Here is a 16,199-nt window from a genome sequence, read left to right as displayed (position 1 = left end):
GACCTTCCGGGTCCCGCAACACAGTCCCTTTCCGCTCCATGTAACCCCGTTTCCCGGCCGGTGATACTGCTGGTTCGGGATCCCCATGTTTTGGACCGGGGGCTGCAGCCGCGCCGCTCGTAGCCCCAAATGTTCAGCATGGACTCTCTGCAGGTGGCCGAGGAGGAGGTAGTGGAGTCGACGTCCAGCCGCCTAGAGGACATTCACACCTTTCTAGCGGAGGGCTGCTACCCGCAGAACATGAACCCCATGCGGAGGAAGAACCTAAAGCGATACGCGGTGAAGTTCGTGATGGAAGGTATGCGCGGTGCTCACGGCGTCTACGGGCTGCAGACATGGCAGAATCGGGCGGGTTACCCACGCCTGTGAGTGCTAAGCATATGCCGGACCCCCGAATTAATGCATCTGCGACATGCACAGATGGGCGCTTATCTGTAGGCATGTTTGTTATTGTGCAGTGTGCTGTCTGAGATGGATGGGGATCCGTAACTTCCAGCCCCAACACTTCCAGTCGTGTCTCCGCAGAGGAGTGCCTCTACTACGTGGGGCCGAAGAAGGACGAGAAGAGGGAGGTGGTGATCGACGCTGATCGCAAGCGGCAGATCTTCATGGAGTGCCACTTTAATGAGGTCGGCCATCACCTAGGTCAGAAGAAGACGGTGCACCGCATCCAGAGCAAGTACTATTGGCTGGGCATCGTCAAGGACGTGGTGGACTGGGTAGGTGTCCTCCGGGGATACGGTTCGTATTTGTTACGGGTTCATTTTTCATTTGACAGGCATTTAATTTGTAGTACCCATGTTAACGTGTGTCTTTTCCTTTAGATCAAGGTCTGTGAACCGTGCCAACGCGCAGAGCTCAATAAAAGCATGACGAGGACGATCCGCCCCATCAAGGTGGAGGCTCCCTGGGAAATAGTGGGAATCGATGTTTTCGGTAAACTTGTATTAGTAGATGGATTTTTCCATGCAAAATTAATTTGAATCATTGTTTTCTAATGCGGCGGTGTGGTATTTATTTTTGGTTTTTACTTTTGATGAAATCCAACAACAGTGGTGGGGGACTGGGGTCCGGTACCCCTCAGTATTTAATTTGGATTAATTAATCCCCTCCAATGAGTAGGCCTTTGCATTTAATTATTAAGTTTGTTCCCCCCCCCCCCAATATCAAACTCTCATACGAAGTTGAGTGTACTGTATGCTGTGCTCCTGGATTTACGTGTGTGATGCTTTTTATTTTCTCTTTTATGTGAAGGACCTTTCCCTGAGACAAGACAGGGCAACACCAATGTGGTCATAATTACAGATTATTTGAGTAAGTGGATAGAAGCCAGCCCTATACAGAAGAGGGACTCTCTTTCTGTGGGGAGATGCATTTCAGCCGCTGTATACAGGTAAGCGAGAAGATGGGGGCTGAAGTGCCATCAGTTACAAATGCTATAATGCTGGATACATGGATGGTGGTTTTTTTACTCACCTGAGGTGATTCTAGCTGGCTTGAGTTTTTTCTTTTCTTTTTTTAAACAGCCAAACATCAGCAAATGGCCCCTGATGACCCAGTATGACCGGTTACTGTAATCTAGTGATGGACAAATGAAGCTTTATGAACCGATTGCTGTTATGAACCTCTTTTGAAAAAAGGCCTGAATTCATGCCTATGCAGAAAATACCTCATAAGCTTCATTTGCTCATCACTGCTGTGACCCCAATCAAATTTGCTCTCGCCATTTTGAGTTTAATGCTTTGACTGACGCCCATGAGCTTTTTGATGTTAATGCTGGTGTTAGAGTCAAGCAGCACTTCCCCTGTGGCTGAGGCTCTGCGGTTCTGATAATCAGAACGTGAAACATCATTCTGACTCTGTAATGGAGCTGCCATGGTTCCAGGTTCGGGTCGGTGAAGACGGCATTCTGTTCCGAGAGTGTGGACTTCTGCACGGAGGTAAGATGCTCTCATTCCTACTCATAATCATTTGGACACGTCCATGTCACGCAGTGTCCTTAGACCCAGGTATGTCCCTCCCCCTCAGGTGAGCAGGCACCTGAGTGACAGGTGGAACGTGGTGCTGAAGGTGACCCACGTGGGCCAGCCCCAGGTCAAAGCCCTCTATGACCAGAGCAGCAGTGAGCTAAAGGAAGCAGTCAGGCGGCTGGTGAGCGAGAAGCAGGCTGAGTGGGATGATTTTCTGGACCCGCTTCTGTTCCTCTTCCGCACCTCAGCCAACCCCATCACCAAATTCACACCCTACTACCTGATGTTTAACAGGGAGGCCCGGCTGCCCAATGTGGTGAGACCCTCGACGTGGTTTTACTAGATCCAAGAAACATAATGCGACTGGGTAGTGTGGTCTCCTGGATCACCAGAAATGGAAGAATCTCTGACTGGTTAAAGTCAGCTTTGCACCTCCGTTGCGCTTATGGATCTGGTTTTGACCTGTTCTCTCCTTGAAGATGGAAGCTGACTTCCTCAAATGTCACCAGGGACAGGGAGTCTTAACAGCCAAAGATCAGGGTGACAGCAACTTCATGACAGCCATGCAGGAGCAGCAGAACACGGTCAAGCAGCTGGTAGGTCCCCGTCCCCCCCCCCCCGTTCACGTGCCCTTGTAGCCTGTACATGCATGTGATCCAAATTTTACATTTTGGCCTCGCGCTACTGCAGAATAACAGGATGTGACACACTGGTGCTTCAAGTCCTGGGGCAGGACCAGAAGGACCAGAAGCGTGAGGTGTCTAAAGCCTAATTCATGCTACACTTTTCCTGTGTGCAGTTACAGTCCATACAGACTCTTGTGTACATATTGCATTTGTTCGTGGGCGCAGACGGTTGCAGTCAGCGCATGCGTACAGCATTGATGTTCCAACAGATCAGCAGCAGGCAGATGTTATCTTCTTGGTCTGAATGAATTCTCTTCCAGCAGGGGGTCCTGCAGCACCTCCTCCAGCAAACCCCCCCCCCCAGCACCCCTGCTTCCCACATCTATGTAAAGATGACACATTTCTTTAATATTTGAAGCAAGATTACTTTTATATTTCCATCATTCACAGGTACAAAATACCAAAAAAATTTAAAGGGGCTGATGCAAAAGTCTGGGCACCCGACAAGGTCGGTACTTAGTAACACCCGCTTTGGTAAGGATTATAACTCTTACTTGGGGGATTTTTGCCCATTCATCCTTACAAAAGGCTTCTAATTCTGCAAGATCCTCAGGCCGTTTTGCCTGCACTGCTCTTTTGAGATCTATCCCCAGATTTTCATTGATGTTTAGGTCAGGGGACTGTGAGGGCCATGGCAAAACCTTCAGTCTGCGCCTCTTGAATTTTTCCATTGTTTATTTCGAGGTGTGTTTCAGATCATTATCTTGTGGTAGGATGCATCCTGTTTTTAACTTCGGGTTTTTTACAGATGCTGTGAGGTTTGCTTCCAGAATTTGCTGCATGATATTTATTAGAATCTATTGTTCCCTCTACCACTGACTGCCACATAAGCCCAAAGCATGGTCGATCCACCCCCATGTTTAATAGTTGGAGTGGTGCTCTTTTCCTGAAATTCGTCACCCTTTTCTCTCCAAACATACCTTTGCACATTGTGGCCAAAAAGATCTAGATCAGTCCACAAGTCTTATTTCCAAAATACATTAGACTTGTTTAGATGTTGTCATGTTATTAGGGTATTGACTTAACTTGAAAAGGGCATTGGGCAACCTCAGGGTTACATGACTCAACTCATACTGTTTCCTTAATCTACTTTTATCATCATTCACCAGATGAGTCACCAGATTAGTCAGTTACTTAGTTTAGTTAGTTAATCAGTCAATTAGGTTGAAAACCTTCAAACACAACAAGAAACAAACACAAAAAATACATTATTATTATTAGTTCTCTACATGTGGCACATTAATCTCTTCACCAAATAAGAATCAACCTTCACAACTTTCAACAACACAACACTACAGGCCAAGCATTAAACATCAGCACGCATCAGGAGGACCAAACATTGATAGCTATTGCATGAGCTAACATACAACCATATAAGCATACTGCATAGCATGCAAAGCTAACAAGAAATAAGATACAGCTTAGCTGAACAATTTTGTCATTTCTGCCAACAAACATCCTAAACCTCATTCACTACAGGTTATGCTGTACAATGCCAAACAGTACCAACAAACAGTAATGAAAACATTTAGCTTCCCTGGAGGTGGTCAGTAAGTTAAGTCCATTCTAGTGGTTGCTTCTTTCAACAACAATTTGCAGCAGCCAGGGCCCTCCAACCAAGCTTCCTGCTCAACAATATATTTCTTTATCTCTCAGTGGCTTTTGGGAGAACACTATCCATTTCCTCTTCCTTCTTCAGAATAAAAGTCACTTTACATTTCAAAACAAAAGTCCCTGCTCCTCCCAGATCTGGCAGCACAGATGTTCTTTTGCAAACTTCAGATGCTGAATTTTGTGGCTGGGATTCAGGAAAGGTTTTCTTCTGCTGACCTACCATGAAGGCCGTATTCACACAGTAGAATGGTGTACCACCACTCAGAGTCTCATAAATTTTCCTGAAGGTCTTTTGCAGTCAAACAGGGATTTTTATTTGCCTTTCTAGCAATCCAATGAGCAGTTCTTTCATGGCGTTAAATCACTCGCCACATCTCAAATTTGAATTTATTTACCCACTTCTGAATGCGTTAACCTGAACTTTCATTACCTGAATACCAGAACCTGAATTTGAATGCGTCTACCTGTATTTGAATTAAGGAATCCGAGTTTGAATATGTTTACCTGAACTTGAATTAAAGAAACTGAATTAGAATTTATTACCTGAACATGAATTTATGTTGCTTTTGTGGTAATAAAAATTCAAGTTTTGGCTATAATACACTAATCCTTCATATAATGCTGAAAATGAATGGGTCATCTCTAACTTTCTGTCTTTTGGTGATTAGTTCATCTTCTGCTCACTTAAAAATTCATGGTAACAGACATTTTAAGCCCAAACTTATGCATGATACTGTAGATGATGCAAACCCTATAGTGACTAGAGGGTATTTCAGAATCTTGCCACACTAGTATGGCATCTGATTACCCATATTTAATTATAATTATTTCAAATTAATATCGTGTCAAGAGGGTCCTCGTCACAGTTGTCCTGCAGAATACTTACAAGATATTGTGCATCTGCCGAGTCACACTTCAGTGACGTGATGATAATCTGCCGTCCGCTATCACTAAACACCAGAGATGCCCAGGACAGCAGGAAAATCTTCTGGTGAGGAGTTTTATTAAATCTGAATTTTAACAGCTGTTGGGCTACTAGCATGTCACATTCATGCCTCAGGTACAGCATAGCTGCCAGCAGACTACAGCAGCCATCTTGCTGGGTTGCAGACTGTAATAGAGTCATGCATTTGTGTACCAAGGTGCAGTTCTGCTTGCCTGCAGGTCATCGCCAACATGAATGCAGCCTACAGACAGGAGAAGAAGAACGGCAAGCGGCCGGCTAGGGCCGGGATCCCACTGCTCACCCCCAGGGAGCCGCCGCCCATGAAGAAGCTGAAGGAGGCCTTCCTCCTGCCCTTCCCCGTGGACGCAGTGCTGGACTCTGAGCACAGCAGCACCCCCGACAAGAAAAGTGGCCTGGAGTATTCCCCTGCCCATCCCTGACGTCCGCTGACAGCCTCCACGGCGGAGGGAGCCACGGGCGGGCATCTCCTCTGGCCTTCGAGGGGAGGGCAGAGAAGCTCCAGCAGTGAGGAGGCAAGAGTCTGACCCCACCCTCGTCACGCCGGCGAAGCACGGTGCTGACCATTCTGATGGTCACTGAAGTCGGCCGGGTTGTTCTGAACCTGACCATCTTCACCCGGTGTCACATGCTGATGGCTATTCCTGTCATGAGTATTTTTATTGAAAGGGGTAGAGGAGAAGACCATCATCGACAAAGAAAGAGTGAAACGCGGGAGGTGGTCTCGTACCTTGGCTGATCCCTGTTGTACTTGCAGCACCACTACTGTGTCAAAAGATAATTTTAACCATTTTTGTTAGTTTCAAAATCACTTCCCCTACCAACTTGCCCAAGATTATCCTTTGAGCAATATTCTAAGTGACACTCTGCCGGTGACATTTCCAAGAGGAGAGAATTTATTTTTAACACTTCTTAAACCTGATGTTGAATGTAGAGACTTGCATACAGACTGGTGAACAAGCTTTATTCCCCATCACAGCAGACGGTATTTGCTTTTCAGTGAATTTAAGAACGAATCTGATCATTAGTGTTAGTGCAGAATTTGGTTTACTCTTGAAGAGTATGGCATGTGATTCTGAAAAAATGACATATTCTCTGTAACAATGCGTTTCATCTTTAATTCTTCCCGTGGTAAATGATAAAGTATGTTATGCATTAAAAGTTTTTTTTATGTATTTGAAATACACGACTGTGCAATATAATATTCATTTCGCCGGGTCACCATATTTGAGTTTAAAACCCCCGGAAGAGTAACTCTGGCTTCACTGCAGACCGTTCAAGAGTTTGCAAATAACGGGCGATGCTGATTGTGTAAGTGTCTTGTGTGGGGTCCTCACTCGTCTTGCGGTCTGTGATGGCGAAGGACGCTGACAGGGAAAGGCTTGCAGTTAGGAGTTGCTGTGTCACAATGGGGCGGGTGTGAGTGACGCCGCCGCTCACGCGCACTTACCGGCTATCAGGTTTGCCGGAACAGGTGCGCTGACACTATAGGGTGCGCGCGTCGTTGTCCGAGATCGAAGTACGCCGATGGGCTGCTGACACAAGCGGGGGGGGGGAGCGGCTCTCTGAAGCAATGAGGGTCGCTTCTTGCATGATCAACAAAGCTGAACGTTTACGATAGTTTCGAAACCGAAGCCGGTCTGTGCGCGATCGTAGCCTCCACCATACGCAGTCGGTGATTAGGAGGAGGAGGAGTCAGCGTCGCCTACGTAGCCGGCTCCCGGAGCTGCTGTTGCCCGAGCAGTGGCGTGCATGCACCCTCCGCATCGGTCACACAGCCTACCTCCTAGTCCTGAGAGAAAGGGGATGACGCGCTACATCCAGACGGGAAATCAGTGAGTTTCTGTTGGGATCATGATCGAAGTATTACAAATATTATAATAATGCGCGTTATTCGGCTTTTTTTTTTTTTTTTTTTTTTTTTTTAAAGATCGGCATATAGCATACGGGACGGTAACCTGTTTTAAAATATTAACAAAGGATTTGCGCAATATAATCCTGTATAAGGCATCAGCAAATGTGCTGTTTTTCCCTGTAATTTGTTTAATTTTAATTAAGCGAAGTAATTTGAATATGACACTAAATGTAAAAAAGAGGGCTTTAGGTAACATCAAATCTTAGTGCAGATGAAAATTATTCAGTGGTTAGAAATTCTTTGAATATTTATCTTGCTGTACTTGGTGATGCTTTCAGCATTTTGTTCCTGTCATTGTAAAGTTCTGACACAGACTGATACAGAGAGATCCAACCTCAGCCCCGGCTTCCTGACCCAGTTTGAGGAAGATGAAGCTGGTGTCCTCTCTGAGCTGTAACCTCCTTTTCGTCCTGGTGGACATAGTGGTTTCCACTGTCCTCTACATCCGTGGGAACCATCTGATCACGTTTGCAGAGGACATCTGGAACTTTGACATTTTACGGTCTACGTTAGACCTGTGGGGGATGCTGCTGGTCAGGGTCTCACTGCTCTTGGGGGCTTCGATTGGGGTGTATAAGAACCGGGAGGATGGGCCCCAGAGGACGCAGGACCTAGGGACGCTGAACTCGCTGCTGTGCCTCGTGGTCATGGCTTACGCTCTGGCCAAGCTGCTGATGTTCTCGGAGCAGGACGGCATGATGTACGAGCCCTGGTTCCTCAGCCTGTTTATCTGGACCTGTGTGGCGGCCATGGGGACGGTGATCATGTGGCGCATTCTCTCCAAGACGCCACGGGCCGAGACGGACGAGGAGGACAGCGAAGACATTGAAAGGCTGCTGGATCAGGCAGCTGGGAACAGCTCGGAGGAGGAGGAGGAGGAGGAATGTAGGAGAGCGAAGGTTTTGAAGGAGGGGCAGGCCACCCCCGGGGCCACGGTGGGCCGCCTCCTGTCCTACTGCCGGAAGGATGCCGGTCTTCTGGGAGTCGCCCTCTTCTTCCTGCTCGTCTCTGCTGTGTGTGAGTCTGGCCTGTCTCCCCCAACTGGCCTGCTTGTGCCCCAAGTGATGACCCACTAGAGCGAGCTCTGGTACAACAGTTTCAGGACCCAAGATTGCACACCAGTCCTCCAGTGTGCCGCCAGTGCATTCATGGGAGCTTTACTTATACAAAAATGTTCTGAGGGCAGAACATCTCAGAGAGATGTGGGTCCAAGCAAATAGAGGAGGCGGGACCCACCGATCAGATGTCTTGGTCCCTCCTCCTCTAGTTGCTTAGACCCACCTCCTCTAAAATCTGATTGGTTATCTCTCTGAACCAACCATTTTTCATTCTGTCTTTAGAACATTTTTGTGTAAGTAAAACTCCCATGAGCCCCCGAAGCTCATGTCCTTTATTAATAAATCCAGTTCTTCCTGCATAAATAGAACATGAGCCCTTTAGTAGGCCGTTTACATGCCTGCTGCAGTTAATTACACCGCTTCGTTATTGCTGCTATAATACTGCCTGTGTGTGTGTGTGAGAGAGTGAGAGAGAGAGACCTCAGCTGGCTAATGCAGACCCCGAACCCACAGCATGTTGACTTTCCGACAGCTTGGTCAGACCAGGCCGCACAGAGACACGAAGCGGCTGTATGACTCTCCTGTTCCCTGCCTTTGTAGGCGAGGCCTTCATTCCCTATTACACTGGCCAGGCCATCGACAGCATTGTCATCCACAAGAGCATGCAGTACTTCGCTCAACGTATGCTCGCTCTCACCCTGCTGGCACTTGTCAGGTAATCCATCGGGAGCTTCCTTTGTGATTCCATCCATCATCCTTCATTATCTCCACACCTTGAAGAAGAAGCCCATTCATCTACCTGCTTATCTTCCAGGCTTCTAGCACAGGGCTGGGTTAGACCCTCCATGAGATACCTGTCCAGTAGGGCAATAAGAAGAAATTTACCTGAATTATTTTATTTATCCACTTAAATGGGCCTCTGTGTTAAGTTCTCTTTTCTACATTTAAAAGTGCAAAACTTCAACAGAGAATAACTGTGGATGTTAGGACCTCTGGCATGTAACTCTCTCTCTCTCTCTCCCCTCCCCCCACCCTTCTCCCTCTCGCTCTTCTTCTCCCCATAGCTCGCTGGCTATAGGGATTCGAGGGGGTGTCTTCTCACTCATCTTTGCCAGGCTAAACATCCGCCTGCGTAATCTTCTCTTCAGGTCACTAATGCGTCAGGACATTGGTTTTTTCGATGCCAACCACACAGGTGATTTCAGTCGCCTTTAGGCTGTTTTTGTGTGTAAATTATTATATCTCCCCCCCCCCCCCCCCCCAATAATCAGAACTGGTCAATACAACCCCCCACCTCCCGCCAAATAATCATGTTGTCACAATTTTACGTTCTTGCTTTTAACAATGAGGTTTAAATTGATGGATTCTTTCATTCAACCAGAACACTTGATAGTTTTCTGCAGCATTATCCATGTTTACCTTGCAGAATTCCCATTGTCCAGGGTCCAGCTGCCCACTAAGGTTGGTTGCTGCCACATAAAGTTAGCTAAAGAGCATTTTGCTGTATCTAGGTGACATCATCTCCCGGTTGACGTCGGACACCACACAAGTGAGCGACCTGATCTCGGAGAACGTCAACCTGTTCCTGCGCAGTTTGGTCAAGGCGCTGGGCTTCTTAGTCTTCATGTTTGGCATGTCCTGGAAGCTGACTCTGGTCACCATCATGGGCTTCCCCTTCATCGCTGTCATTTCCCAACTCTACGGGGACTATTACAAGGCAGGATTCATCTTCTCCGACATGATTCTTTCACTGACAGGGACCTAACTGTTACTCGTGTTTCAGCCTCTGTTGCTCAGCGCACATATGCTAGCTTGGTTATTCATTATTCTAGCATTTACTGTATTTAAATGCATGGTATGTTCAGTATGGTCTTTCAAGACTGAATTGAAAAGTAATCCCAGTGTAAGTACATGGTTGGCCTTTTGCTCACGTTTACCACCACATATTACTGCTCCCCACAGAGGCTAACAAAGGAGGTGCAGAGTGCATTGGCCCAGGCCAACAAGGTGGCCGAGGAGACCATATCGGCCATGAAGACGGTTCGCAGCTTCGCCACCGAGGAGCTAGAGGCCGACACTTACTACCAGAAGCTACAGGAGATGTTTGAGCTCAACAAGAAGCAGGCCCTCGCCTATTCCTGCTTCATGTGGTCCAGTTGTGTACGAACTACCCTCACTATTCGGGAAACCTGGGCAGGGGGGTGGGTAGATTGCAGGGTAACATCTCCCAAGCTTTTTGGCTTCTCGGTGATGGTTATGGCTTCCAGGCCTTGATCTCTTCCAGCGCCTGCATTTATTTACATTAATAATGCATGTGGTTCATCAAAGAGAGCTCCGGGCATGGTGAATGGAAATGGTGATAGCCGTCTTCCCGTTCTCGTCCCCAGATCTCGGAGCTAGCTCTGCAGGTGGGGATCCTGGTCTACGGGGGCCATCTGGTAGTGTCGGGTCAGATGAGCGGGGGCACCCTCATCTCCTTTGTCATCTATGAGCTGGAGCTGGGAGAGTGTTTGGAGGCAAGTCCTGCCCCCCACCAGCACGTAGCGGTGTGGGACGCTCCCGTCTGTCTGAAGCGCGCCTGTTGGGTACATGCTTCCAGCCTGATGTTTAAAATAACGGAAAGCATTAAAGCATTTGCCATTGTCGCCCACTGTGTCCGTACAACAGAGCATTGCCTCGGTCTACACGGGGTTGATGCAGGGGGTCGGGGCAGCCGAGAAGGTCTTTGAGTACATCAGCCGGGTCCCTGAAGTGCCGCAGGGTGGACAGGAGGCCCCAGACACCTGCAAAGGACTGGTGGAGTTCAAGAATGTCACATTTTCCTACCCGACACGCCCTGAAACTCCCATATTAAAGGTGCGTCTTGTCAGATCGGGATTGGTCAGTCAGACAAGTCAGGACCATATAGCTTCTAAGCAAACGGGCTTCAGCTTCAGTATTAAGCGGATGACATGACAGGCCTGCAGATGGTTAGCTGGGGTATTATCCATGTCTGCTCCCCACAGGACGTGTCCTTCGTGGTGCGACCGGGCCAGGTCACGGCCCTGGTGGGACCGTCAGGCAGCGGCAAGAGCTCCTGCATCTGTCTTCTGGAGAATTTCTACAGCCCCCAGCAGGGCCAAGTGCTGCTGGACGGACGGCCTGTGAGCTCCTACCAGCACGCCTACCTACATTCCAAGGTGAGGGCATCGTGAGCCCCCCCAGCAGACCTGTCCAGCCCGTGGGCGTTCTGTGAAAAACCTCGTGTGTCATTATTTTCCAGGTAGCACTGGTGGGTCAGGAGCCTGTCCTGTTTGCCCGTTCTGTCCAGAAGAACATATCCTATGGTCTGGGGGACTGTCCAATAGAAAGTGTGGTACTGGCTGCCTCCAAAGCCAACGCGCACAACTTCATCTGTGGGCTCTCCAGGGGCTACGAGACAGGTGACCCGACCGCGGGTGAAGGGGGTTAGGGTTAGGCTTAGGGTTAGGCTTAGGGGTAAAGGCCTCCCTGACATGTACTCAGACCCACACACATCAGTACTTTCACCTTCATTAGTATCATAACTGTTTACTGTATTTACAGTAGACTATGAACTGACACTTTCATAGCAATGTCTGCCAATATCCATCCATCCATCCATCCATCTATATCTGATCCAGTACAGGGACATGGGGGGGTGGCAGGAAACACAAGGGAAATATGCACAGCTTAATTTAACATCACGGGGGAAATGACATGCTTAAAGTACTGAGGTCAGGCCTTGTTCACTCCCCTGCCCTGACGGCTGGTGCGCTCCCCTCGGACAGGTGTGGGCGAAAAAGGCACCCAGCTTTCGGGGGGGCAGAAGCAGAGAGTGGCCATCGCCCGGGCCCTCATACGGCGGCCCCACGTCCTCATCCTGGACGAGGCCACCAGCGCCCTGGATGCTGAGAGCGAGCACATTGTAAGTGGAGGGGGAGTGGGTGGGTAGGTGGGGCGGGGTGGGGGGTCCCATGAATCTGAGGATGTCACTCAGTTCCTTTTTTCTACTTTTTAATTGTTTGAGGTGATGTGGTTTGACCAGGTATAGTAAGTGTGAATATCTTTGCCTTGGAGGACTGGGGTAACACCTCCTGTGGAGAGGTGAGTGGCTGGAAAAATGTCACCTTTGTGTGCGGAAGCGGTATTCCGCAGTCGCAGGTGCTCTGGTACGTGCAGAATTTTATAGGGGCAGGAGGAGCAAACTCGGGGCGGGGGGGGGGGGCATGCAGAGGTCAGCAGATGAAAGGCACACATGGGTCCGGGAGAGTGGATTGCACTTTTAAAAACAGACTTCAGTGACACTCAAGCCATTGATGTCAATCACATAAATGGACTCCATTAAGCTATTTTTACACGCATTGTTATTGATGGTCGAGCTCTCCTCTAACGGCTCAGTGCCCCATAACTCTGGAGCTGTGGAGTCTGCAGTCACGTTGGCTGAGCTTCCTCCTCTGCCCCCGTGTTCAAGGTCCAGCAAGCCCTGAGCAGCTCCATGCAGAAGCGGACAGTTCTGCTGATCGCACATCGCCTGAGCACGGTGGAGAAGGCCGACAGCATCATCGTGGTGGACCAAGGCCGCGTGGCTGAGCAGGGCAGCCACAGGGAACTCATGGCCCGGGGGGGGCTGTACTGTAAGCTGGTGCAGAGACAAGTCCTGGGCATTGAGACGGGAGATGAGCAGGTCTGTAGCCAGGATACACCCCCGTGTCCAGAAGGGGGTGGCAGGCGGGCAGCCCGACGGGACAGCAGCGGCTCAGAGGACCTGCCCCGGTACTGAGACGACGGGCAGAACCGCTTTGGGTTCTCAATTTGATGCACTGTATTATACAGTAGAATTTTTATCATAATATTTTACTGTAACAGAAGTCAAAGTAATATGTTAATAAAAGTTATACAGGGTGTCCATAACGTCTCTTTACAATTTCAAAAATTTATTGCAAAGGCAAGTGAAAAGACAGATATGTGGAAATTATTACAAAATGAGACGTATATACTAAGTTTTTTTGCCTCATTTAATACACCTCTATATGGGCACCATTAGTCGCACGAAGCACATCAGGATGTTACTTGATTTCTTGCCATGTTCGCTGTAACATAACCCTCATCAATGGGGGCACTGGCATCAGTGATCCTCTGCTTTATATTAGTGATGTCCCACACCTTTGTTTGCAATGTGATTAAAAGCTTTGATAACCACTGAGTACATAGAACAAATCTGATTGATATCTAATCATTTGCCTTTGTAATACATTTTTGAAATTGTAAAGAGACACCCTGTATGTTACCCATGTCGTAGAAATTTATGACAGTCAGTGCTTTGAAATATGACGTCGTTTATTATTGAGCTCAAGGGAACTACCACTTCGATGGTATCTCCGTAGTAATGTTCCAAAGACTTTCTGGTCAACAACATTTATAGGGGAACATTCACAGTTCGCGCCCCCTCCTCTGAACCAGATCAAACTGGTTAGGTTAGGGCGTGCACTTTGTAACACATATGCCTTATGCAATTTGCATCTTGCAAGCCTGTATACATCACGTGATGGGCATGTGAGGGGGCATCTACGCTTAGGCATGGCCTTTGTCTTTGTAGTGTTTTAAAAATCTTTTAAAGTCTTTTAAAGACTGGAATGATGTAATTTCACTGTATAAACAGTGATTTCAGTTACGTCTCATGATTGCTGTGTTAATTGATTTATGCAAGGACTTTTCTGTACCTATTACTATTATATTATTGTATATATTTACACATAGCTACTTATTCATATGTCTTATGGTTTTATTTTTTTACATTACACATTTGCATCCCTAGGCAGCATTATAGGGATTTTTTAAATTTATCATAGATTAATATTTCAATATTGCTCAGTGGATCTGACTATTTTTGATGCATATTGAAATAACAAAAATGTGAACAATGTACAAATATACAACATATAATTTAAAATCATGTTGGCTGGTTTTAAATTCATTTTTATGTGTGTATTTAGCAAACGAAATGAACATGAGCTGACTGCGTGTGCGCACGTGTGTATGTATGCATGCATCGCAGCATGTATATATGTATTTATAAACTACCATTTCAATCAAAAGGACCTGGCTTTCACTTTAGCGCTGAGTTCTCGCTGTGTGTTGATTGGTCAGGCTCCTATAATCATGCCCATGTCACTGATGTTAATGTGAAACAGTTGGATGAATCTTTCAATCAAGGAAAAAAACCAGTAAAAGTACAAGATGAACCAAACAATCTAGCCAAGCATGAGAGCCTTTCGGTTTTAAAGTAGTTTGTAAAACCTGGAGCAGCTCGAAGCGTCTTCCTGACATGGATTAACTGGTCACCCGACCAAATGTCCCTCAGAATGCGGTAAAACTCAGTGATGGGGCAAAGAAGCTTCATGAAGCTTTGTATTGTGCCAGAATGTGTTCAAACCTGTTTTTCAAACATAGCGAGACACCTAGTGGATTTTGGCAGCCCTTTAAATAATCTGCGAGTGAATCTCTGTTAGCATTGAATGAACCATGCTGCTGCTATGACAACAGGGTCTGACTGTGTTAGACTGTATATAATCTTTAAAAATACGACGTGTTTCTTCCAGTTTACTTATTTTCAACAGGAGTGTTGGAGAAGCATGGAAACCCTGACAGATTCAGGGCGCCCAGCACTCACAGGACGAGCCTGTGCAGCTATTCATCCCTGTGGGTGAATATGTAAAATGATAAAATTATGTAACGTAAGTGGAGCAGGGGGCCTCAAGGTGACATTTTGTCAGGGAGCTCACAGTCTAGCTACTTCCCTGATTTTCAATAAAATATAAAATAATTCCGTAATAGGATCTGGACCCCCTGCCCTCCTGAATAAGACAAGCGGATACAGAAGATGGACTGATGGAATGATGTGTTATTGTTGTATGACAGATGTTTGGAGCAATGCAAACCTGACCAGTACAATAATCCCAGCTAACAAAATGACGTCCTTTCAATGTCATCTGAACGTCGACAAATGTCATGAAAACGTTTATAATTGACGTCATTTGGACGTTATTTTGTAGGGTCCTCGGTACAGTATAGACATCATCATTTCCGACGTCCTCACCACGTACGTCTTCATGACGTCCTTTCAACGTCCTCTGAACATTGACAAACGCCGTGAAAATGTTTTTTATTGATGTCATGTGGACGCTATTTTGTAGGGCCCTCGGTACAGGACAGACGACGTTATTTCCGACGTCCTCACCACGTCTTCACAACGTTACCATGCTATTTCAGAAACAGCTATACAACGTTGTAGTGTGCGAGACCCGACTGCAATGGCCGCACTGCCAGAAGGGTGCAGATAAAGCTATACAAATATCACCACATGCACGTACATTACTTCTTTTACAATAACCAGCTCCTTATCCAAACTGTTAGCAGTGAAAAAAATATATATATTACTACTGTATAGTGGCTCTGTGTAAAAAGATAGCTGTTAGGAAAACGATCAAATACATTTATTTCAAGGATTCAAAGACTAAAATCGGGCGTCCGCCTAACGTGAATGGAACGTTACCAGGCGGACCAAAAGCGGACGTCCGCCTAACATTGTGAATGAAACGTTCCCGGGCGGACCAAAATCTGACGTCCAAAAACGTCACGGTGACGTCGTTTGTTAGCTGGGATGATAAATAATATGAATATAATCATTCATATTTATTAATTTGGCAGATGCTTTTATCCAAAGCGATTTACAACAAGGGAATGGAAACTCAGCCTCCCCCGTGGCAGAGAGAAATGGCCCATTGAACAAGCAAAGGAACTAATAATAATAATAATTATTATTATTATTATAATAGTTGTTATTGTTGTTAATAGTATTTTAATTGTCCCTGCAATGTGGTAAAACCTGTTACTTTTTAGCTTGAAGGGACATTTTTCAGGTCTTCACAATACAAACCTCTGTTTTATAAAAATATGTGACTGCAATCAACAACAACAAAAAAAAAATTGGTT

General features: G+C 46.7%; 2 protein-coding genes across 3 annotated transcripts; both read left to right on the top strand.

The window, feature by feature from the left end:
- The first annotated feature begins 3 nt into the window (after positions 1-3).
- On the top strand, positions 4-6,420 carry LOC140587605 (gypsy retrotransposon integrase-like protein 1). Its single transcript, XM_072708951.1, is given in 9 exon segments — positions 4-298; positions 526-719; positions 825-936; positions 1,255-1,393; positions 1,886-1,940; positions 2,029-2,286; positions 2,450-2,566; positions 5,435-5,638; positions 5,640-6,420. Coding segments are annotated over 9 exon segments (1,275 nt in total). The 5' UTR covers positions 4-129; the 3' UTR covers positions 5,667-6,420.
- Positions 6,421-6,523: 103 nt separating this feature from the next.
- abcb9 (ATP-binding cassette, sub-family B (MDR/TAP), member 9) lies at positions 6,524-14,213 on the top strand. 2 transcript variants are annotated; one of them, XM_023820718.2, is made up of 12 exons: positions 6,524-7,069; positions 7,452-8,166; positions 8,808-8,922; positions 9,272-9,402; positions 9,719-9,924; positions 10,170-10,367; positions 10,595-10,723; positions 10,875-11,063; positions 11,213-11,386; positions 11,470-11,629; positions 11,996-12,132; positions 12,679-14,213. In XM_023820718.2, exons 2-12 carry the CDS (start codon positions 7,518-7,520, stop codon positions 12,985-12,987), a joined length of 2,397 nt encoding a protein of 798 aa, XP_023676486.2. In that variant the 5' UTR covers positions 6,524-7,069; positions 7,452-7,517; the 3' UTR covers positions 12,988-14,213. The 2 variants fall into 2 exon arrangements, with proteins under 2 accessions (XP_023676486.2, XP_023676487.2); XM_023820719.2 differs by having other exon boundaries at positions 7,428-8,166.
- Positions 14,214-16,199: the final 1,986 nt, after the last annotated feature.

The sequence above is a fragment of the Paramormyrops kingsleyae genome, chromosome 2 (genome assembly GCF_048594095.1).
Source record: "Paramormyrops kingsleyae isolate MSU_618 chromosome 2, PKINGS_0.4, whole genome shotgun sequence".
Classification (NCBI taxonomy): Eukaryota; Metazoa; Chordata; class Actinopteri; order Osteoglossiformes; family Mormyridae; genus Paramormyrops; species Paramormyrops kingsleyae.
This window is presented reverse-complemented; position numbering and strand designations above follow the sequence as displayed.

Excerpts from the sequence above, each read along its gene's own strand:
- abcb9 (XM_023820718.2), top strand. The coding sequence starts at position 7,518 with ATGAAGCTGGTGTCCTCTCTGAGCTGTAACCTCCTTTTCGTCCTGGTG. Across the intron at positions 10,368-10,594 it reads GCTTCATGTGGTCCAGTTGT|ATCTCGGAGCTAGCTCTGCA; the intron begins GTACGAACTACC and ends TCTCGTCCCCAG. Across the intron at positions 11,064-11,212 it reads CTGAAACTCCCATATTAAAG|GACGTGTCCTTCGTGGTGCG; the intron begins GTGCGTCTTGTC and ends TGCTCCCCACAG.